The sequence below is a fragment of the Megascapheus bottae genome, chromosome 21, assembly GCF_031878675.1.
Source record: "Megascapheus bottae isolate mThoBot1 chromosome 21, mThoBot2.hap1, whole genome shotgun sequence".
In the NCBI taxonomy this organism is placed as follows: Eukaryota; Metazoa; Chordata; class Mammalia; order Rodentia; family Geomyidae; genus Megascapheus; species Megascapheus bottae.
The window spans coordinates 14,092,082-14,116,956 of record NC_143529.1 but is presented as its reverse complement, the minus strand read 5'-3'; the positions used below and the strand labels follow the sequence as shown (position 1 = coordinate 14,116,956).

Here is a 24,875-nt window from a genome sequence, read left to right as displayed (position 1 = left end):
GAAAGATAAGACACAGTTAGTCAGTTTGGGCAGACCTCTATAGATAATATTGAACGAAAGAAAGAATGCTAGCATTTTCTTTTGCCTTCTGCTACCTTTCCCTTCCTTTATAAAAAATATATTTTATGGTTATTGTAAAGGTGGTGCACAGAGGGGTCATAATTACATGTCAGGTAATAAGCACCTTTCTTTTTGAACCATATCACCCCTTCCTTTGCTTTCTCCCAATTTTCTCCTCCCATCTGCACTCACAATTAGTACTGTTCCTTTTCCATACAGTGTCTAGTGAGTATCACTGCTGTATTTGTTCACTCATTGTTACATGTTTTTGTGCCTCCTTGCCCTCCCCAAAACAAACTAATAAACAAGACAAAAGGAAAACAGCAGCAACAACAAAACTCCTATTTCTTGGAGTTCATTCTGTAGCATTATTTTATATGATCACATACACATAGCTATTGAGTCTTTGTGATTTGCTCCCATGAATATACTCCTTTAGTCTCACTGTGTGAATGTCTAGAAACCTATATAATTTATCATGTTCAACTGTAATTTTTAATCATCCAATGTGTTTACTTGTAGGTTTATAGGCACATTTTAGTTACCACAAATGAGGGAAACCATGAAACAAACCTTTGTTTCTTTGGGTCTGGCTACATCATATAATTTTTCCATTTCCTTACAGTTTATACAAAATCATTCTTCTTGATGGATGAGGAGAATTCACGCACACACACACACACACACACACACACACACACACACATTCTTGATCCATTAGTTCACTCAGGGGCATCATCTTTCCTTTTCTATATACTCTATTTTACTTGAAAACAACTATTATTGGGACACAAGTGAAACATGGCAGAGTGGAAGAGGAAGTCTCTGTGTTACTGACCCTCTGAACTAGCCTAATTCAGACTTTATGCCATGTAGGAAAATTATTATGCCATGGTTAGTAGGATGTGCTCCTTGCTAATAATTTAAAACAGACAAATTATTTTGCCCCATAAATAGTGTTATCCTCCCCTTAAAGATGATACTGCTTAAAGATGTCAGGTCTCTTTCTATAGTAGATGTTCCCACTTCTTTCTATTAAGCACAGACTCCCTGATTTTCTATTTCAAAGAATTTTATGCTGCCAATCAATAGCATTCAAATTATAAATGCACCAGATATTGGTAATAAAGGTTTGGAATATGAAGCAACTTATAAATAATGAAATCTCCTGCACAACTTCCACTGGGGGAACATTGATATAAACATTTTTTGTCCAATTTCTTTCCACTATTTATATACATACACATACATACACCTTTATGCATTACTATAGCTACATATATTGCATTTTATCAAGTCACATTTTATCATTAAATGGTCTGAAAGTTTTTATTGGTTGCATCAGACTATAGTTTAAAATGCTATGATTTTATGAATATTCTAGTTACTGGAAAAATAAGTACTGAAAAGTCCTTACACTTTAATGTAGTATTAGATTTTAATACATGAATTTATTTATTTCTAGGGTAACTCTTAGAAAAATAATTGCTGAGTAAAACAAAAAATAGTGTCATGGTACTGTATACAATTCTAATGTAACTTTACAATAAAGTATTAAATCATGTATAGTAACAATAAGACATGCTAATGGCATGTTAATGGCTAATGTTTGCCAGTATAGTCTTCGTTCTTTTAATACCTGGATATTTGAATATAATTTCATAGTTAGCAGTTAGCTAAATTTTTCTATTTTTGTAAATGATCTTAAGATACTTTTCCAATTTTGTTTTAAAATACCAAATTTCCACAAATTTCAAGAATTCTTCACATATTCAGGGTGCCAGTACTCTCTACTATATTTTATAGTTATTTCTTTCTTTTCTTGAACCACAAAGAACATGTGGAAAAAGGGGGTATTTGTTAAAACTGTGTCACTTAATCCTATTTTAAGAATGTTGGAATTTAATAATCAACTTTTTAGGCTGTTGCTAGATAAAAAAAAAGAACATTATAATATAGAGTGAACCTTGGGATCATTTATTGGTTTTATGAAGATCATTCATAGTAAATATCTTCTTCAGCTTAAAAAATGTTCTCTTTTCCTTTTCCCTTTGTTGCATTCTACTGTCTCTCAAAAAGTCTCGGACTTTTAGAGCATTTGGATTTCAGAACATGAGTCAAGGATGCTCAATTTGTAAGATTACTGGGACTTGAACACAAGGCATTCTGCTCACTAAACTTTCTTGTTTAAGTCATGTGTCTAGTTTCTAACTGGAGATGGAATCTTAGAAACTCTCCTGTCTGTTGGTTTTGAACCAGCTAAGATTATAGCCATGAGCCACTTTGAGTAGCTGACTTGTATTAGCATTACATTTCGAAAGGAATCTTCTAAAACATACCTTACAGAGTACCTAGTAATTACATATTGAACACTAGTTTAAGACAATTAACTTCTTTTACAGCTATAATATTCCAGATGCATTAATGATGAAATGTATGATCAGTCTTCCCAATGGGGTAGACAATTACACTGAGCTGTCTTTAGACATTCTTGCCTTTAACAACTTCCTGACCACATTTTCAATATAACAACATCTCTAAATCATCACTTATCCAGGGATAAGCCCTTTAGGTAAGTTCAATTTTTTAAATGGATACAGATTTAGGTATCTAAAAGGTTAGTTAATTTATCCCTTTTAAGAGTTAACTCACACATCCATCAACATCAAGTAGATATGCTGGACATGATACAAATTGGGTCATGTGAACACAGGGCCTTTTAACATTCCTCAGTTGCCTTGCCATAGGAGACTGCAGTAAATAGATTACATTTGCATTATTACATTTGCATTATTAAGTTCTTTGATTAAACCTAAAAACAAAAATTACTTTGTGAATAAAATTTTGCATAAATTTTGGAGCCGTACAGGTCGAGCCAGCATTCTGCATTTAAACCACTTAGAATATTTTCTATTTATTTACAGTCAGCTCTGTTCTTTGATTCAGAATATTTTTTGGTGTCATTTTGGGGCTATTTATCAAGACAAACAATACTGTGTGACCTGAGGTGAGCAAAATCTCTAAATATTCTGCTTACATGCTATTTGCCATAGAAGACATGCACCCAAATTGTTCTACATTAATGTGATTCAATTTCATGTTGCTTTAGGTAAAAGCAAGCAGTTCAAGCACATTTTAAACATAATTCCCATGGTATAAGGTCTGTGCACCAACCATGTTTCCTTTTGCAAACAGACTTATGAAAAATAAAGACAAGATCCATAAATTAAAAACACAAAATCTTCTATAACAAAAATATGATTGCCAACACAAATTGTATATAATAAAAGTAAAAATTCTTTATAAAAATCAAACAGTATGTGGGGGTGGAGGGGAGGGAAATGGGGACCAAGACATGAGAAAGGGTATCATTGTACGTAAATTAATGTACCTTCTATCTGGCAAATATAATGTAACCCTTCTATTAATTACAATAAAAATATATGAAAAAAATCAAACAGTATCACTAATTTCTTTATATACTTATTGAGATTAAAAATACAACAAAAGGCAATGAATATATATATATATAGAGAGAGAGAGAGAAAGAGAGAGAGAGAGAGCAAGAGACAGACAGACAGAAAGAGAGACAAGAGAGGGAGGGAGGGAGGGAGAGAGAGAGAGAAAGAGAGACAGAGAGAGAGAAAGAGAGATAGAGAGAGAGAGAGAGAGAGAGAGAGAGAGAGAGAGAGAGAGAGAGAGAGAGAGAGAGAGAGAGAGAGAAACACAAAGGAGTAAAGAGGAACAGAAGAACAGCTAGGAGGGGCCATAGACAATCTGATCTAATTTACCTTCTCCTGCACTGCAAGTGAATTCACAAGATCTAAATCAATTATGTCAAGTGATTGCCTAATTTATTCATAGACTCCTGCAATTATAAAAGAAAGCACACAGACCCTTTCAAGGATTAAACAACTGCTTCCATTCTTTATCTAACAAAATTGAAGCCTTTGGCCTCCTATACTTCCTGTGTATTATCCCTTCCTTAAATGGGTTCATTTTTATAAGCTTTTACCAAATACCACTTAAATGATCTAAACAAGCTTCATAAGAGCCTTATTTCTGCACCTTCCTAAAATATTGTTACCTCTATTCTATTTTGCTACCTAAACCAAACATTTATTTGCAGTTGATTCACTTAATAAGATCAGCCAAATTAATCATGGAGATCAATGGGGTTTCTGAAATTGAAGCCAAATTGCTTTAATATCATCCATCCTGCCATCCATCTGTCCATCCATCCATCTGTTTGTCCATCCATTCATCTCCCTCCATCCATCCACCCAACCATCCATCCATCCATTCATCCACCATCCATCCAGAGTGTACTTGGCACTTACACAAGCAAAGTGGTGAGAGGAAGTGCCCAATAAGCATACGATGACCTGGAGGAGCTTGTAATATGATTGGAGTGGGAAAATATTCTTACTTGGTAAGTTTCCAAAAGTGCACTTTGTGCTAAAAATTAGTGATATGAAAGTAATTGTTTTAGGAATTCATAGGAAAAGCTGGGAACATGACAGGCGCTACAGCAAGCAGCAAGACTTGAGCAGATTCTGAATGCAAGGCAGGAATTACATAGGAGAGGAGATAGAATAATTCTTTTATGTTTAGAAGTAAAGTTAGACTGATAAGCCTCACCATCAAATACAAATGTGCCTAAGTTCAAATCCTGGCTCTTCTACTTATTAAACCAGCCGATCTCTTCATATTGGAGATGTGACCATTCATTTCAATATTCACTTTCACCACTGAGGTCTTAAGCTCACCAAAAATGTGAGCCAAGTAAATGTCATTTTAGTTTGTACAGGACATGCATGATGCATTTTATTGTAGTAATACAGGCTCACTACTAAATGACTATGGAATTCATATATAAAATACTGGTTGGCATCTCCTAAGAACTCAAGAAAATATTAACTACCTCTGCTATGACTATATATTTGCTTACCCATTTTTTTTCTCCTTTTTCTATGAATCCTCTAGATAGACTTTAGAGGCAGAATACTAGTAGCATTGAGGAATCTGGTCTACTTACTATATGTAAATGAGAGTCATTGGTTTGGGAAAATGTAGATTTAATTTCACTGTTCATGTGCTACTCTTTTGGAGGACACTGCAGTAAAATTAACTATTCTGTCATCAGGGCCATGGCTAATTCTTGCTTAGTTGATTGCTATCTTATTTGTGCTGCTTTGTAGTTAATTCTTATTTGTTTAGTGGCTATAGAAATTTCTCCACCCTGGGGTTCCTCTTTCAGGTGGCATCCCACTTTCCAATATGCCTTCCCTTATTCCCATTTGTTACAAATCTTTTCTTCCCAGTGAATCTCCAGTGAGTTTCACAAGCACACTCATATCTTCTCTTTGTGAAGAACATTAGATTTACCAGGCTGATCAAAGTTTGTTTGTTTCCCTGCCCTGAGGCTTGAACATCAGGGTTTGGGTGCTATCTCTGAGCTCCTTTTGTTTAAGGCTAGCTAGCTCTCTACTTCTCTACTTCTGCCTTGTTTTTTGTTGTTGTTGTTGTGTGTGCGCGCGTGTGTGTGTGTGTGTGTGTGTGTGTGTGTGTGTGTGTGTGTGTTTGCTGGTTAACTGGAGATAAGAATCTCATGAACTTTCCTTTTCTGGTCCAGCTTTCAACCTTAAGCTCAGATCTCAGCCTTCTAAATATGTAGGATTATAGGTATGTCACCCATACCCAGCTATTACCGTACTTGCTACACCTTTTAAGGAATTCTACCTGAATCCTTTGCAAAAAGACAATTCTGAAGTTCTTGGGATTGGGGATTATTTCAGTCAATTCCTATATCAGCTGAGGGTAGAAAGCTATTCCCAGCTCACTTAACTCATCACTCTCAATTAGTACTTTCCAATTTGATCTCTATTTTAATTTCTATTTTAATTTTTACACTTCCTGCATAGAATTTTTATTCTTTTTCTAAACACTGGAAATCAAGTCGGCATTGAAACATTTGGTTTTTCCAGTCATTACCTCTTTCCACAGTCTGTAGAGAGTTTCAAGTGTAATACTATTTTTTTCAGCATCTTCATATACTTATTACCATTTATAGACTGAATCCATAAAGTATTCTTCCTGAAACCATTTCTACTATGAAAGGTCATATTGGTCTCTGTTTTCATTGATATGTCTGTTATTTAGAATAGTACATAACAGAGAGGAAGTACCTAATAAATATTTGTGGAAGAAAGGAAGGAAGAAAAGCCTTACATAGATGTGAAATAGCATTTTCAAACATTAGACAACTCATTAGTCTTATAAAAGCAGGGTTTTTAGGATAATGCTAGCCTTCTTATAAGCATGTTATAAAGCAGATGGAAATGCTGAAGGTAAAGCACAGGAGAATAGTTTTAATGTTTCAGTGAAGAACAAACATAAATTACCTTAAAAAAGACTAATTCACTTGCCCTAGATTAAGCATTTTTTTCGCCATGTCTAACTCTGCTTCTGGCTCATGTTTAGTTGGACATTTTCTAACCATTTAATGAAAGACACAAACGTATAAATATGTACTTTGGAGCAAGTAACACACTGCCAACAAAGTAAAAGAAAAATACTTGTTTTCCCCCGAGAACAGGGCTGAAATTTGACCTTTAATGTAGAATTACACTTTTCATGCAAAAAGTGATATTTAAATTATTTTTTAGTTATAAAGATACTGCTCTGATGGTTCATAATAGAGAATGTATCACAAAATAGATAAAAAAGTTCAATCACAAAAGTAACTTTTAAAGTAGGATAAAATATTCCTTTTCAGCCTATAATGTTGACAAACATAAAAGAAGAAACGGTAACATTCAGATTCTACCATTTGTTGCTGACAGCAGAGAAACTGTGTTTCTGTAGGACAGTAGACATCTCCATGAAGAGTCTCAAATATTTAGTATATCTTCCAGTCAAGGAATTATGAAGTGTACAATCATAAAATAATGGTGATTGCTGATAAAGTTTGACAGATTGGTAGGTGTGATGCTATGCTCTAAGACATAAAAATAAACAATGATTTCGTAAACACCTATGCATAACTATCACACAACTTTTATGTCAAATAGTATCAAGTAAATAAATTGAGCTCTATTCAACATCAAGCTTTACCATTAAAAGATAATATTGTAGAGCAGTTACAGTTATGTTACATTGCTCTTAGCAAAATGTAAATGCATGTTTAGTACCACCGCTTTGGGGAAAATTAGATTATAAAAATACTCAGGTGCATATATGAGAATTAAAATTTGCATTTTAAAGAATAAACTACAATTACTTCACCTAAAAAATGAAATATTGCACCTCCATGAAAAACTCTGACCTCTGCCTCAGATATTCCCCATAAAAATTTAAATCATTGAGGATATTAATTAAATGAGATAATCATGCAACTGCCAAATTTCAAATAACCTATATTTAGTATATCAATTGTTCCTTATGTTAATTAAGTATTTTTCGAACCAGTGAAACTCTCACCTCAAAATGACTAGGATGGATTTGACTCATAGGCTTAAGGAGAATTTCAGTATTTTGTTCTATTCTTTGAATAGCTTTTTAGCTTCATAGTTTTATGAAGATGTTCTCATATTAATACAAAGTTCTTTTAAGAGGAACACTGGATGTCATTTAAATATGAACAATGGCTTAAGAAACAAAGGCAAATGTGCAGGAAAGGTTCATATCTGGCTTTATTTAAAAGGTTTAGAATTCTAGGGGGAAGAGTCTCAAACAGGGTACAAAATATAAGAAAGCTATTGATGCATTCAGTCAAATTTAACAGCAGTCAGAATAGTTAAATTTTGAAGGATAAAGCAGTTTCCCCTTGATGAAGATTTCCCATTAGAGTACAAGTAATTCTTTAAATATGCAAAGGTCATGTTAATAAAAATTTGCATACATTGGTTATTGGTAAAATAGCATTAGCAAAGGCTCAGTTACAAATAATTTCAAAGGTTATCATTCTCTTTAGGTCTCTTATGAAAATATACAGCCTTCGGTTTAGTCTTTCATACAGTGAACTTTTAAATTACCTACATAGTCAACTAACCAATTCCTGAATCTGAGAAAATATAATCTGAGGGAGAAAACTTCATGATAATATTTGAGATCATCATGACTTGAATGAGTTAATGGTTTATATATAAAATACATGGGTAAACTATTTTCCCCTTTTTTCTTTTCTTTTCTTCTTTTAAAGAATTTGTTTATACTGACAATACAGTTACAAATTACAAGAAAAATGTGTAAGTAATCAAGTGGCAAACATCTGACAATAATGGTCACTGTTTTTTCAGCTTCTACCATTACTAAAAACATAGTGTGTTGTGTGTGTGTATGTATGTGTGTACACAAGTAAACACGTACATGCACAAGTGAGCCAGTCCTAGAGCTTGAACTCAGGCTGGGTACTGTTCCTATGCATTTTTTTTTTTTTGCCATTGCCCAACTCTTTAGCCAGAGCTCCATTTCTGGCTTGTTGGGGATTAACTGGAGATAAGAGTCTCATAGACTTGTCTGCCTAGGCTGGCTTTGGAACACAATCTTCAGATTTCAGCCTCTTGAGTAGCTAGGAATATAGGTGTGAGCCATTAAGATTTCTGAATGAGTAGTAATAATGAGTACAATCAAATGAATCCTGATAATGTATTTCTTAGAGTGTCAAAAGGACACACATGAGCTTCCAGGAAGAAAATCATGTCCTTTGTACTGAGAGACATTTTTACATCTTTGTTTCCAATTCAAATATTAATTTCAACTAACTTTATCTGTTACTCTGCTAAATTCAAATTAGTAATCCTGTGATAGGTCCAAAAAAGCAATCTATATGTATGTAATTCCATTAATACTAACAGTAGTCTGTACTTCAATTGATTTTTAAATATAATAATTATTTTAAAATGTCAGAATTTACGCAGTTCAAATGGTAGCTTTTTAAATGCTTTGAAAGATACCTGCATTTGGTGAGGGGCTGTAAACTATTTGAATCATCTATTCTGTTTCTTTACTGTTTTCTCCTTCCTCATTAGAGAGTACTAAATTGACATGCAACTTGTCCAAGCCCTATTTATTTTCACCTACCTAACTCATTTCACTTATAATCATGACCAATGTGATTATTTGAAGCATATAAAAAATGTGTATCAGGCCAGGAGTTTGGCCTAATGATAGAGTGCTTGCCGAGCATGCAGGAAGACCTGGGTTTGATTCCTTGGTACCACACACATTTAAAAAAAAAAGCCAGAAGTGGTGCTGAGGCTCAAGTGGTAGAATGCTAGCCTTGAGGAAAAAAGCCCAAGGACAGTGCCTAGGCCCTGAGCTCAAGCCCAAGACTGGCCAAAAATAAATTCTGTATCATCTATCATATACTAAAAAAAAATGCTATGCTCTTTCTTCTTTCCTTCTTTATGATTATATATGCATGTACATATGTTTTTATACTGAACATGCCATACACCAACATTGTTTTCTGTCTTAGATTTCAAAATTTGTAAACCTGGTGTACCTTCTGATGTAGTTATCATTGCTTGATATTTCAGGTTTGTACAGATTTGGATTTTTCAATAACAGCCATGAAAATATCTAAAGAAAACTCTCCTAATAGCTCTTAAATCTTCTATCCTGCAGTCATAATATTTTTATGTCTTTCAACTGGCTTTCTGGATGTATTTTATATTGTCATTGCATCTAGTATTTAAATATTGTACCCAGAATTAAATACCAGGCTAGCTAGGGCACAGCAGAGCTATTGTCTTTCTTGATTTGAAAAAACAGAAGTGACTTTAGGGGTAGTTGTGTTGGGTAAGCAGTTAAAATAGGGGAGGGGGAAGGTTGTCATTAGACCAACTCTCTGAAGTCCTACACTTGTACAATTGATCTGTTTTCACCTTGTCTTCAGGGTATTACCTTTATCTTTCATCATTCTATTGAAAACAGCTTCCCTTTTCCTCAGTCTTTGTCTCTACCTGAATTTGGCTTCCAGGAAGTTCTAGCTATCTGAAATTTTCTTATTAGTCACTACATAAAGTGTAGTGTATCTATTTATGCAAAGAGACTGGAAACATGGAAAGAGTGGAATCTTTGTCTAATTTACCTGGAATGTTGCTTGGCATGTGGTAAGTGACCAATAAATGCTTATTTTATGAATTTATCATTCCTCTCTAATTTCTTCAATTCTGGAGAATTCATTTGAATGCTAATTCTGTCAATCTAACATATTGTACAATTCTCTGGGGGAATGGCTATTGAAAATTTGGTTAAATTGTGTTTCATGCCTTTATCTAAATCACTCACATCTTGTCTGAATCAAACTCTGCTGGATTAAAAAATACTTATTTCCTCACGTATTTATTGATTCCTTATGATGAAAATTTTAAACTCCTTTCTTCTGGCTTCTGAAATGCATACTATATGGCTGTTACCTACAGTCACAATTCTGTGCTCCTATCCCACTGTGGCTTTGTACCCACTGAGTTTTACTCGACACTCATGGGACAGGACACGAGCATCTGTAAGTACACAGGCATATATGTTTTCATTTCTTTCAGGGACAAGGAGCCACTAGTCAGCACATTTCAAGAATAGGCATGCTAATGCTACCCCCTCAGCTCAGTTTATAATTTGATCCACCAGTCTCAATCAGAAAAACAAATGGAAATACCTTTGTAAAATCAATATAACCATAATTATAGTATTTCCTAGAAATCCTTACAGAAAGAAAATGAGATTTTACTTCTTCTAAGGACTCCATGGAAGTTGCTGGTGACTCTCACTTTTTTCAGTCTCAGATCCATACTGAGCTTGCTATCTGACACTTTCACTTATTGCCTGTCATTCTACCACCTGAGCTATGCCTCTCCAATCTTGGCCACGTTTTTCTTGTTTGTTTTGTGTGTGTGTGTGTGTGTGTGTGTGTGTGTGTGTGTGTGTGTGTATGTGTGTGTGTTTTCATTTTACAAACACGGAAGTTTAAGGCTTAGCATGGAGATCACTATCTTCTGAAATCATCATCTTGGTAAAACTGGGTAATTTGCTTCCTATTGTCCAGTGGGAGACTACCCACTTTTGATAACTTAAAAAAATTGAGGATTGGGGGCCGGGAGTTTGGCCTAGTGGTAGCGTGCTTGCCTAGCATGCACAGAGGCCCGGGTTCCATTCCTTGGTACCATATACATAGAAAAAGCCGGAAGTGGTGCTAAAGCTCAAGTGGTAGAGCTCTAGCCTTGAGAAAGTCCAAGGGCAGTGCTCAGGCCCTGAGCTCAAGCCCAGGACTGGCAAAAAAAATAATAATTGAGGATTGGTATTATATAATCATAACCTTTTTGCAAACAGGGATAACAATTGTTTCTCCTTCCATTCTATGGCAGCCTAGTTTTTCCAGTTTGAACATCAATATGTGTGTGCTTCAAGATAAAATTAACAAGAAGTGAGTGGCTCTGCTTTCCACATGACATCTGTTCTGTGTGTAAACAATGGCCTACCTCACATACTTTCTTTTTACATTTTAAAAATAGCTTGATAAAAATCTCTTACTAGATTTTTGCAACCTTTTTCTTAACACAGCTGGTTGCCTCTTCCTACATTTATTCGCTTCCATTATTAGTACTATTTGCTCCTCTTTTCTGCATAGCCAGGGTTATCATTAAGCAACCATACACCTCAACCTTTGGTTGAGGCTCCTTTTCTTAGTCTCTGAAATAATTTATTTAATACAAGGCCATGATTTCCTTTTATAAGTCTATGTTTAATTCTTATGCTCTCCATTTCAGTTAGGGTTACAATTTAGGCACAAGCAGCAAGTGCTATTTCTCTCATTTATTTACTGTATATACAATGTTTAGTGTTCTTTCTGGTCAGAACTCAATACATATATGTTTACCTAATACTATTAAAATTCAGTGGTATTGCTAGTTGGTGGATAATACAGAGGACCTAGGGAAAAAATTATATCATAATAGACTTGATATGTAACATATAAATGGATAAGCCAATGTTACAGTTATCAAAATATGTCATTTTATAGAAAACTCAATCTCCAGGACATTTGTGTCATTATCAAGAATACATTTAGAAAATTAATTTTAAAAACAAGGATAAAAATGGGGCTAATTGACTTTTTTATATTTATCTTTGATCTGATACAAAAGATGCCAAATTACTTCATGAAGTAATATATGACAAGTATGAGAGGGTTATATCCTGAGGCTATCCTAAGTGTTTATCTTTGCAGATACAAGAAATCAGTTGATTTATAATTTTCTTCAAGAATGGGAATCTACAAACATTTCCTAACTTTAAAGAAATGTAGAATAAGCATCTAAAAATAAAATTGCCGAATCACAGATCTTGAAGGACAATCAGCCAATCTGTCTTTCCTCTTGATTTTAGAGAGTTATTCAAAACACATGCATTTTTTTTTTAAAGAGGCTCTGGCACATGGAATGTTAACAATCTTCATTGTCAGGAAACTTCCTAAAATTTTGTCTAAATGCCTCATGCGTCACTTTAGGCTCATTTCCTCCCATTGAGCAGAGTCAGGACAGCTGGCCAGCCTTCCCCATCTGCACGGCCCCCAGCCTCTCCTCACCCTGTCACAGACGCCCTTCCCAAAACAGCAGTGTGAGCCCAACTGGAAACAGGACAGAAAACTCTTTAAACTAATCTTGTGGGGGAAAAAAGTATTTTAAACTTAACTTTGAATGGGGCTATAGATTAGGTCAACAAAGGGGCCCAAATACTGGAGTCTAGTCCCTTCAATATTTGAGACTAATTCTTAAAGAGTATTATAGAGTCATAAAACACCAAGCCTGGAAATTAAAGATTTTTATGCCTCATCAAAAAGTCTTTGAATACAACTCCTTGGCATACTGCCAAGAAGGGCAGCTCTTTGGGGGGAAACCCTATGCCAAAGGCCAAAAAGGCAGCTGTGTTATTCAGCTTCTGAGAGCTTCCAACTCAACACCCACACAAGCTCAATTATGAACAAATTAAAGGGATCCAGACAGAACATAGTAATTCCGATAATTTCAATAAATAGAGGAAAGTCTACAATTAGCAGGGAAAGATTGATTTTCTGGAAAACTCTGACGTATCTTCACAGTCCCCTAAATGATACCCTAACCCCAATGAGTAAGTGTAGTTATATCCAATTATTGAAAAGTAGATTTCCCTTTATTTATCATTTTAATGATTTCTGGTCTATCTTAAATGTGACCACATGTGAGCCAGAAAAGTGGAAATTCATGTAATACTGAGGGGAAAAAACCCTAAAAAGTCTATAAAGGATATATAGGAATTAGTTACTGAGTAAAACTGCTATAGTTTTAACATGTCCACTTTAATGCACAGAGGCAATGCTACCTATTCAAGGTTTAGTGTACCAGCCTGTAGTTAATCAAGTGGACACCTTTCCAACAGCAGAGAGGAATTCAGAATCCTTGAAAAAGGACTATATTACACAGATTAATTCTGTGTAATATAGTAATTCATTTGCTTCTGTTTTATTAATAAAGTGTAGTGACACATATACATCCCAGTATAGATCCTTTAAAATTATCTAATAAAATTCACTATACACTCCACATTTAAAGAATGAGAGGGAAAAAGAGAAAAAAAGTTTAGGAATATTAAGACTGTAATATTATTGAACCTGATAGAAGGTTGGGGCCAGGAACTCACAGCTAGCATCGAAATTAATGATCGCACATCCATACACAAACATACACACATGCAGTAGCAGTATTTCTGTTTCTTAAAGCTCACTAGGTTAGCTGATTCTAAAGTTCATGGGAGATTAAATTCATATAAAAGGTCAACATGATTTTACTTAGAAAAATATGAGTTTTCCTTTTACAAAAAGAAAAACAGAGGAATATGATACTACAAGTAATCAGAATACAAAGTGAAAGCATGGCTAATTTACACAGGTTAATGCTGGTGCATGACAGTTTAATATACTATTATACCAGAAATTATATAAGCCCACTCATATATAATTATAAAGAAACTGAGTAGCTGCATTCCAAAATGGTAGATGTATTACTAACAATTTGAGTGTGTGTATGTGCCAGTACTAGGGTTTGATCTCAGGGCCTTATGCTTGCTAGGTAAGCACTCTGCTACTTGAGCTGCATATAGAACCTATTTTTGTTTCTCAGGTGTTATTTTTTAAATAGTGTGCCATTTTTTTTTTGGAGGGGTGGGGACCTGGATGGCTTAGAACCACAGTCTCCTACCTGTGCCTCTTGGAATTACAGGAATGTTCTAACATAACACATATGGCTCATTTGTTGGGCTCTAACTAACATTTTGTCTGGTCTGGCCTAGAACGGTAATCCTTTGAGTCCTTTTAGTAGCTGGGATTAAAGATATGAACCACTCATAAGAGTGTTTTGATGGTCACAGTCTCAGGCCTGTTTAGGAAGGGCTTTGGGACAGTAAGTCATTGCTGCTTATGGTGGGTAGATTTTTGTTTGTTTGTTTGTTTTGTTTTGTTGATTTTTGTGGGTCATGGGACTTGAGCTCTTCAGCTTAAGGCTACTGCCCTACCCTTGGGCCTGGGCACTGTCCCTGAGCATTTCAGCTCAAGGCTACCACCCTACCCTTGATTCTCAGATCTTAGCCTCCTGAGTAGCTAGGAATACAGGCATGAGCCACTGTGGCTGCCATGGTGGGTGGTTTTGTCTCCTATCATAGAATGTTAAATTATCAAGCCTACCTTTCTTGGATTTTAGGATTGTCAAAAAGTAATTGCAGGAGATGGTTCAAAGCAAAGATATAGGTATAAAACAGAGGTTTAGATGCTTAGGCTTTCAGGTAATTTATGGATCCATGTAAGGAGTCTAATACCTCATCCCTTGTCCCCAGTTCTTCCTACATCTAAATCTAAAGAAAATTTCTGTATGAGAAATACGGGTTGAAATATATACTGTTACTATTTATGCAGTGTGCCCATGAAATGTTAAACATTGTTTCCACCAAAAAAAAAGATGAACCACTGTACTCTAGCCAATAATTTCCTATTTTTCTAGAAAAGAATTCTTCTCCTTCATAAAAAGAAACCATTGATTACCAAATATTTTCAAAAGCTTCTAGAGAAAAAAATCAATGTGATAAATAAAAACATCAAGAAATGAGATGAAAAGATGGACTCACTATAAGACTAAAATTTATTTTACCAGAGATAACCAGATTAAAATAGAAAGACAAATAATAACTTGAGAAAAATTAGTTGCAACTTATTTAATAAAATTCAAAAATGAAATAGCCCTGTGTGGGCAGGCTTTGAACTGTGATCCTCAGATCTCAGTCTAAGTAGCCAGGATTACAGAGAAACACAGGCACTTCAATTTTCTTAAAGATAGAGTCTTGGTATGTTCCTGGAGATTTTCCTGCCTTCACCTTTCCATGTAGCTGGGATTATAGTTATGCAACATTGTTATACCTTCTATACATATTATAAAGGAGAAATAGTCATTATAAATTAATTTTTCAATAAATAAAAGATTTACTCCTTATAAACTTTTGAACCAGGAGAAACTGACTATTTTTAGGTCAAAGATAAAATGAATATAGTATTTGACCTAAATGTTATTACAACACTTTAAAGAAGGATTTTTCACCCTGATAAGTATATTATTTCTAGAAGCATAATCTCACGAAGATTTTTCTCCATTATATTTTCTTTCTTAGCCTGGACATCTATGGTATCCTACTCTTTTAATCAAAGAGGAAAATGCATCCCAAATGTTTACTATTGAAGTACCCCTGAGTTGATTCATTGTCCAAGTCAATACACTCATTCTAGATTAGTCCTAGAACATCTTCCATACCACCTGCAGAAACTTCAGCAAAGTTGTTAGAGTTGTGCTTCCTGAAGCACCTTTGATGATCACTCTAAAAGATCTTTCCACTGTTACTGAGTATGGAATAGTTTATCTGGTGCTTTTAGTTCAGCACAGACATCCTCCAGAAAATATCTCATGATTGCTCAAATTTTCAAACTGAAAACACATGATTACTGCCCTTTCTGGAAGACATACAACAAAATGAAAAAGATGACTTCTACCTTCCTTTTTTTTAAAGGATGATTTCCAGGTAGAAGTGAAAACTTTACAGAACAGTAATAAGAAGTAAGAACAGAAATACTTTTGGTCATGACTCATGATATTTTCCCCCAGATCTGATAACATTTTTTTCTCTTTTAAAATAATGCGATGCATTTTAGATCCACAATAATGGCCACTAAATATACTAAGAAAACAGTATTAAATTTCTGTCCCCACAAGTAACAAGCACTTCTATCCATGATTCTTTACAAAGAAACTGGGAAGACAGAAGGGGAAATATTTGTCAAGTACTTATAAAAATAAATTGATCCTTAAATTATTAATCATAAGCAATATCAGTTCACATATCACTCCTTTGTTTTGTCAAGAGTTTCATACTTGAGAAAATTCCTTGTGACCAGGCTTCAAGATAGTTTCCTTGGTAAGCTTTCTGTCTCCCACTATAGGCAACTAGAACAAATGGTTTACAGTGATTAATTTATAGATAATAGAATAATTTCCTCTTTTTGTAAACACGATTTTATATTTTCCTGGGCTCTTGTAAATGAGCAGCAGAGTATCACTATCTATCAGGTTGTTAGAGCATGTAGTTTTGGTTATTCTATTTTCTTGTTGCTGCTAATGAAATATATAACATGTCTGGAAGAAAAAAAAGACAGTTGCATCTGAGCATTCAGATTATTTTGCTGAGAATTTATTTTGCTCTCTCTCTCTCTCTCTCTCTCTCTCTCTCTCTCTCTCTCTCTCTCTCTCTCTCTCTCTCTCTCTCTCTCTCTCTCTCTCTCTCTCCTGTGGACCCATAGGAGGACAGCAATGCTCCTGGGTGTCTGAGATGTGTTTCAGGGTCCTGCCTTGCAGAGCCCAGAGAACAGAGTTGACAAACTCTCTGCAGTGGTCACCTTGAAAGTCCGTGTGACTGTGGGGGGCCCCTCGGTGGTGTCTTGCTCAGCTGGAGGGGATGTGGCCTGGAGGGATCACTACTACACTGTTGGTGGGAGTGCAAACTCGTTCAACCACTATGGAAAGCAGTGTGGCAGTGCCTCAAAAGGCTAAACATAGAACTCCCCTGTGACCCAGCAATTCCACTACTTGGCATTTACCCAACCATCCAGAAACAAGGACATACTAAATCCACTAGCACAACAATGTTCATTGCAGCAGTATTCACCATAGCAAAGATATGGAACCAACCTAGATGTCCCTCAGTTGATGAGTGGATCAACAAGTTGTGGTATTTGTACACAATGGAATTCTATGCTGCTGTCAGAAAGAATGACATTGCCCCATTTGTTAGGAAATGGAAAGACTTAGAAAAAATCATATTAAGTGAAGTAAGCCAGACTCAAAGGAACTTAGGCTCAATGGTTTCCCTCAATTGTCATAATGAGTAGAAACCTTGGGCTCTACTAGCAGAGATCTGCAATAGAGCAAAATCTTGATACATAAGGCCATATAATGTGAAGCTAATTGAAAGGACCTCCAGGATAGTGAAACAAAAGCCATAGAATGAATGATTGTTGTCCTTAATATATTATGTTGTCTCTCATTTCCTTTGCTGTCCCTTGGTTATCTCATATTGGTATAGTATCTCACTTTGTTATCTGATATATTGAATTTATTTGTATTTGGAGATTTGAAATTTGATAGGGAAGGGGGGAAAAACCAAGACGGGTGGAGGGTTTGGGGGGGGGAGGGAAATGGGTACCAAGACATGTGAAAGGGTATCAATGTATGTGAATTAATGCACCTTCTATCTGGCAAATATCATGTAACCCTTTTACTAATTACAATAAAAAAAATTGTGAAAAAAAGAAAGTCCTTGTGATGCTAAGAACATCAATGGTCGGTTCAGCCACCGGCCCAGGGTGAGGACATACCCCATGCTGGCAAACCTAAGAGAGTCTCTTCTTTCCTGGAGTGTCATGGGGTCTGGAGATGGACATTGGAGGAGGAGATCCTTCCCTTTCCATCACTGACAGGGAAGGAGAAGGATGGGAAAGGCAGGTATGTTCATTAGGGAAAAAAAGGCCCTGGCAAAAGCCGCCGTACAGAGTTAGGCAAGTGAGTTAAAGATGCTCATGGCATCCAGAACCTCCAGAGGGCATCATGTATTTTTCTGGCCTCTACAGATTGCTATACACAAACAAATCCTCTCTCTTCCCTTTACAAAGGGTGTAATTACAATTAATGTGTGAAAGGAGATTGCAGGCAGCATGGCCATTTCTCTTTACTCCTGGGCTTCTGCAGATCTTGCTCCCTGAAGTCTGACTTGAAGAAACAAAAGCTGGACAAATGGGAAGATAGATGGGCTAAGGCTTGAGAGCTGACCTGGATGTCACCTCCCCTGCTTACCAAGGTCCATGCTCTTGGAGGCTTTCAGGTTAATTGATTCAGGCTGCCTGGCTGGCGTCATGGATCTGAAATTGATGTGCTGATCTGGAAAGTATGCTGCCGAATCCACCCCAGAGCTGTGGAAAGAAGCCGTACATCACATTTAGGTTTCTAACAAAATCTTTGGGATGGGGAGTGGGTGTTGAGAGACAGAGAGAGGGATCTCATTTTGCCCATAGCTCTCCAGTACTCTCTCAGTAGCCAGTAGTCATGTCTTTTAGGCAAATTCTTTTATCTTGGGTTTCATTAATAAGATGTGACAATTCTGTTTTCATGTATTGTATCACACAGCTCAACTGAAATAAAATGTTCTCTGGCTAATACAGTGTTTTACTCTTCACTGATTCCTGCTAATTGGGATATGGCTGCACCATCTATAACTTTAGATGGTGAGGGCTGTTTGGGAGGTGCTAGCACTCCACAGGTTGACAGCAGATCCAGCCGTGGACTATGGAACTTCTACGGGATGAACACGTACTTCCTCTGAAAACAAGTGAAAGTCATATCCTTATAGAAAGCCACCTTGTTGATGGACGGATGGCTGTGGGAGCTTGTTTTTCTCCCTTATTTAAGCCTGTCTTTTAAAACCAGTGTTAACGCTGAGCAGAACATCTGTCCATCAATAATACCAAAGGAAGTCACAGAAAAAGTACAGGTGACAATTTAGTCACAAAATACCTCGTGTCATTTCAGATTTCTTGGTACTTACATTTAATCTTAAAGAATTCTTTCTGTTGACAATTTTATTAACTTTGCTTGAGGATGAAAGAGATTATATAAAGGAATTCGAGAAAATGGCTTATATCTGGATCTGGAAATAAATTATATTCATATTCTTTTCATCAATTAAATTACAGCTACTTTCTCCCTCTGTAGTCTTGCCTGTTGAGAAAGTACACATGGCTTATTTCAACGTAACTTGTATCATAGGCCTGTATATGATAACAACTCAAAGAGTCCACAGGAAATGTGAAATGACTGAGGCTGAGTTCCTCAAAGTTAGAGTCTAATAGTTTAAATCATGAGCCAACAAGAAATAACTGCTTTGCATGAGAATCTAAAATATATAGAGAAATGTTGGATTTTTAACAAAACAGTCCACAATATGTTTAATATTTTTTCTTGAAACTCAACATTTATATTTAATATTCACTGACAGCAATGTGAAAACTAATATTTGTCAATAATAAAACTGCTGAGTGAATAAACGGATGCCATAGTTGAGATACAGAAGTCCCATGACAAGAATCACAATGTACTCAAAGGCCAGAGTTTGGGGACAGGTTGATGCAGTTTAAATTTTGGCTCTCTACTTCCTGGCTGTGTGAACTTGGCAAGTTACTGGACCCTTTGTGCTTACCAAATGACTCTTAGCTTTTTTTTTTTAAGTTCCTTAGCTGTTTCTAATTTTGTCAGTCTCTGAGAAAGGCTGTGACAAACAATCCTTCTCTCCTATTCAGAACAACCATGTAGTGTGATAGATTACAAGGCTGGGGTGATGTCAAGACATAGAGCCTCAGTTTCCTCACCCACAAAATGTACCATAATATAATTACTGTGTTAGATTGTTGTGAAGATTAAAAAATGGACGCATGGTAATGCTGGGTGTATTGACTGGCATACATTAAGAGCTCATGCAAAATGAAAGTGGTTGGGGCTTGTTTCTTGGTATCTTAGCACATTCTCAAGAGATGAAGTGATTGATACATAAATGTACTGAGTATCGTATCTGGTAACAGCAGAGCATGCCAATTAGGTTTAAAAATTCTTGACCTATTTGGAATTATTGGTGCTGGTGTAACCTAATAGCAATGTTCTCATTAATTTTTTGCCCCACTTTGAACAGAGAGTAGAGAGTATGAGGTTCTTCTGGAATCTTGATGTTAGAGAAGCACTCGCCTTCAAATGTGTCATTCGACCTTTATATGCACTTAGATTTTCTTCCTTTGATCTCTTGTGACAATGTGGGTTTAGTGTCAGAAAGACTCATGGCTTTTATAGAATCAAAGAACTTAAGAACTAGCAGGGATTAAAGGTCTCCTCATCTTTAAGATAAGACTCTGTCTGAGGCCTGAAGAGAAGGACTGATGGTCTAAGGTCACACATCTGGCCAAGGGAGGAGCCTGCATAAGAGAGAGCCAGAGCTTTGGCTAAATAGGTGGCTAAAGTTGAGGAGATAGCTGTTATAATTCTTAATTCATAGAAATCAAGCCTTTCTCCTTAAGTGAAGGTTTGCTTCCCATCTCCTGTACAACAGAATAGTGTATATCACAAAATAAAAGAAAAACAAATAGTTAATCAAAACAGATGCTGTATGTTCTAACAAGAGCCTTGAGGGAGGAGGTTTAGGACCAACATGAATATTCCTCTTTACAAGAAAGATCACACTGCATTTAAAGTGCTGTGCTCAAGGCAAAGTGTGGGAATCTACCCAACTGAGAAATGTACTGGTTGCACCAATCTTAGATGATTGAATTCATTGTCTTAATATTATACTATAATTAGGCAATAATTGATATTTTAATAATCAGGGCTCTAATTTTCCCATATTTCTACCATCTGAAGATTTTCCTAACATCATTTTCAAAATAAGTGAATTTATTTTATATAGATATTAATTATAATTGAGAATAATCAAAATTAGAAAAGCTGCTTTGTGTACCTAGATGTAACTATACATCATATTTATATGTATTTAAATATATGCTTGATTATGTATATGAATTTGATCATCATATGAGATATGTTATCAATATTTTGAAGGTGACCAAATGTACAATTAGAAAACCTTCAGTAGAAGGCTCCCACTTGCCATGGTAAAGAATGGGAATGCAAGGTAAGGCTGATGTCAGATTGGCAGATAGCTAAGGAAGGATGTGAGTGTGATGTAAGATATTGTGGGGTGAGAGCTGGTGTGAACATATAAGGCACAGAATTAATGAGCACAGTACTGAATCAGTTAATGTGAAAATATTTTAGACATGCAAGTTAGACTAGTAAAATGGTGTATAATTTTATGCTACATATCGAAAGTGTTTAGAGTGAGAAGCTGACACAATGATTAAGTATAAATGATGACATATTTTAATTTTTGAGTTAGCATGTGCTTATGGTTGAATGGGCTGCTTTGGAGACTGTAGGAAGCTAGAAGTTGACAGCAGGCCAAAGACATGTCCTAGATAAAGGCCGTGTTTTCAGCATGAACAACCAGGGAATCTATCAAATAGAAATGATACTCAATGTCAAATTATGCTGCATAATAAATAAATAAGGGTAGCATGAAACATATGCCAGTGCCCTGAATATGGAATCTGAATGAGACAGAAGAGCAATTGACTGTCCGAAAACTGAGAAGTTAAAAGGCAGGAAAATTTTTGAAAGGCATGCTTAAAAATGAAAAAAAAAATAATTCAAAATACCTGTAGTCTCAGGTACATGTAGCCCGTGATTAGTAAAGAAAGACAGAGAACAACCATAAAACAAATGGAGGGTGAGCAACTGTTATCTAAATTGTTAATAATACTCAGTGTTCCATCTGCTGTTGATTTACCTTGAATTATTCTTGACATCTTTAAATAAAAATGTTTTTTCACTGTATTGTTTGCTATTTAGATACATCTAAACTTTTCTCTAATAATCAGTGGCATAATAGCAGAAATGAGTTCATTTTTGAATCCTATTTTCATTCTGATTCCATGTACTGGCATTAAACTTGTTCAAATTTGGTTTTCGTGCTATTGTATTTTCTGCTCTCCAAAAGCTGCTTCCCCCTAAAGCATCACATTTCCTTTTCAGAGGTCTCACTGGCTTTTTTTTTTTTTGAAGATAGGATATTCCCTATGTTAAACCTTCCTGGCTTCCTTCCAGTCCTTTCTCCACCCCAAGCTTCACACATCCAAACCCCACTGCTACTGGTCACCTTGGCAACGCAGCAGCTTGCAGGGTGGTTCAGGTCACAAGCTCCCAGGAGGGGAGCGCTGCAAGCTTCAGACTTATTCCTTCCCTCTCTCTCACAAATGTCTGTCTTTCCTCTCCACCCACACAGCCTCCCCCCTCTTCATACGCTGCTCGCTCTTTTTTTTTCCTACTCCCCAGTCTAAAACATCTCTGTGGCTTCCCCCTGTTTATTCATTCTCCATAACTGAAATTGCTCAGGGCCTAAATGGTCACCACTGGGCTTGGTCCTGCTGATGCCTCTGTACTGCTTTGAGAAGAAGCAACTGCTCATACAGCATGGCGATGGGCACCTCATCTGCTGATTCTTTCCTAGATGCACATGTTTCAGCGCTGCCACCAGACACAGGATGCCTTCTCCCATCTCTTGATCTCCCTAAGTTAACCTTGCCATTTTACTGGTTCATGGTCCTTTCCATCCTTCATAAAATCGACTGGAACTCCCTTTCTAGTGTAACCACCCTTGAACAGGGTTGGTTCAGGCCTCTGGGATCCCGTGCTATTTTATAATGCTGAGTACACTACAATCTAATTACTTGTGTATCTGTTTCAACAAGAGAACATCATTTTTTTTTTCTGACAGAGATGCCTTCTGATCCACTCTAGTGCCTTCTAGAGTATCTGGCTCAAGACTCCAGAGATATTTTTCTGACTAGAGGAGTGAGTGAATATATGACATAATGACCAAAAATGCACAGCCGGAGAGCAGAATAGAGACTGAGAAATTTCTGACTTCTAGCTGAACCGAAGTGACAGTTGATATTTAAGTGCACAGTTCTAGTGGAGTGTTGAGAAAAGAAGCTGAAATGCAGAAGTTAGGAAGGAATGGGTGGTAAGGAAGGTTTGCAGCAAAGGTCCAGCAGAAGCTTTTTATGCATTTCCCCCCGGATCACAGAGGAATTTGCTTAGAAGAAAAAGGAAGGGAAGAAATCCAAGGAGATGTGGAAGCCACAAAAGCAGTTGATAAGACTTAATGGCTATGTCTCTGTGATATCCCTCAACTGCCTCTTTCCCCTAAGGTTTTACACATCCATCATTTACCAAATCCCTGGTAGGCACAATGGAAATCTGGGTTTCACTATCCCTACTGTCTGTTAATACTCAAAATGATTTTAGTATCTAACCAATGAGGTCTGGGTACTCCATCTGGCATTACTGGCTTTATTATTTGGCCAATCAGCCACAATGTGAGTTGTGCAAAGCATTATACTTCCCATGTCGACAGTGCTCTTTCTATCCACCCTTCCCTCTCTGACAGTCCCTTCCTTCCTGGACTCATTTCACATGCTCCTTATCCTCCCCAGTCATGATGTAAGGTTCAGCTTGAACACCTTATATCCCTTGATTTTTCTACTTGGACATATCCCCCTCAGACTCAGATGCCCCAAGCACTTGATGTTTATCCTCTGGTAAGTTCCATTTTTAGCCTGTGTTCTTTTACCCACTAACACTCTGGCTTCATGATGCCAGGATTTCTGTCTGATTCATCCTTGTGCCACCCCATTGGTTTTGCACATAATGTAATGAATAAAATTATTTCCCAAACAGATTCTTTTATGCCACAAAAGTGTCATTTTGAATACAGGATTGAGGCAAGCAATACAAATCAATGACGAAAATAAAATCCATCCACATTTTCTTCTAAGAAGGCTCCAGAGATTTTGATTTAGACCATTGTTGTGACTATGCACCTGGTTCACAAAATTGTTTTTGAGCTGATAACTGAGTTCACAAATATGAGAAGCAGAGATAGCTAAGTATTGGTAAGCTTCCCTCTAATACAGTTAGCTATACTCTTGTGTTGCTGCTTTATTTTTAGCAGGTTGTATTAAAAAGCATAATAGGAATGTCACTAGCATTGCTGGAAGAAATTTCACAGGATTACCATGGGATACAGAGTAGAACAAAACATAGAGTTTTTAACAGCTGTAATAAATATAGAAAACAGCAGAGAGACAATTTAATGATTTTTAACAGTCATCAAAAGAACAAAATCTATGAATTCCACTAGTCAAATAGTATGTATGCTTAGTAAATCTTCCTCTCTTATGCTTGTGTGATTCTAAAAATTATTGATTTTTTTAGATTCTATTACAGAATGGATATAATATCGGGTACCTTTTTCAATATTTTAGATTATATGCTGCAGCTTTAATTTTTAGATTCCATTAACTTTCTTGGAACATCTATTTTTAAAATACCTTTAGGGTTTGCCAATAACAAAGGGAAAAAACCCTAAGCTTTATGTTTTCTTAGTTTTATTGTATACCTTCCTTATATATAACTTTTCTTTGGGCTCTACTGCTAGGGTTTTCAAACCTATGAAAAAAACTCAACCATTTTCTTCGATATTTTAATAATATAAAATGAGTCTTAACAATCTATACTGCTAGCTTTAAG

General features: G+C 36.1%; 1 protein-coding gene across 3 annotated transcripts in view; it reads right to left on the bottom strand.

The window, feature by feature from the left end:
* The window catches only part of Pard3b (par-3 family cell polarity regulator beta), a 963,936-nt gene that overhangs the window by 369,536 nt on the left and 569,525 nt on the right, over window positions 1-24,875 (bottom strand). For all 3 annotated transcript variants that reach the window (XM_090354671.1, XM_090354668.1, XM_090354669.1), the window contains exon 15: window positions 18,483-18,598. In XM_090354671.1, the coding sequence (XP_090210797.1) occupies window positions 18,483-18,598 (116 nt within the window). The remainder of the gene's footprint in view (window positions 1-18,482; window positions 18,599-24,875) is intronic.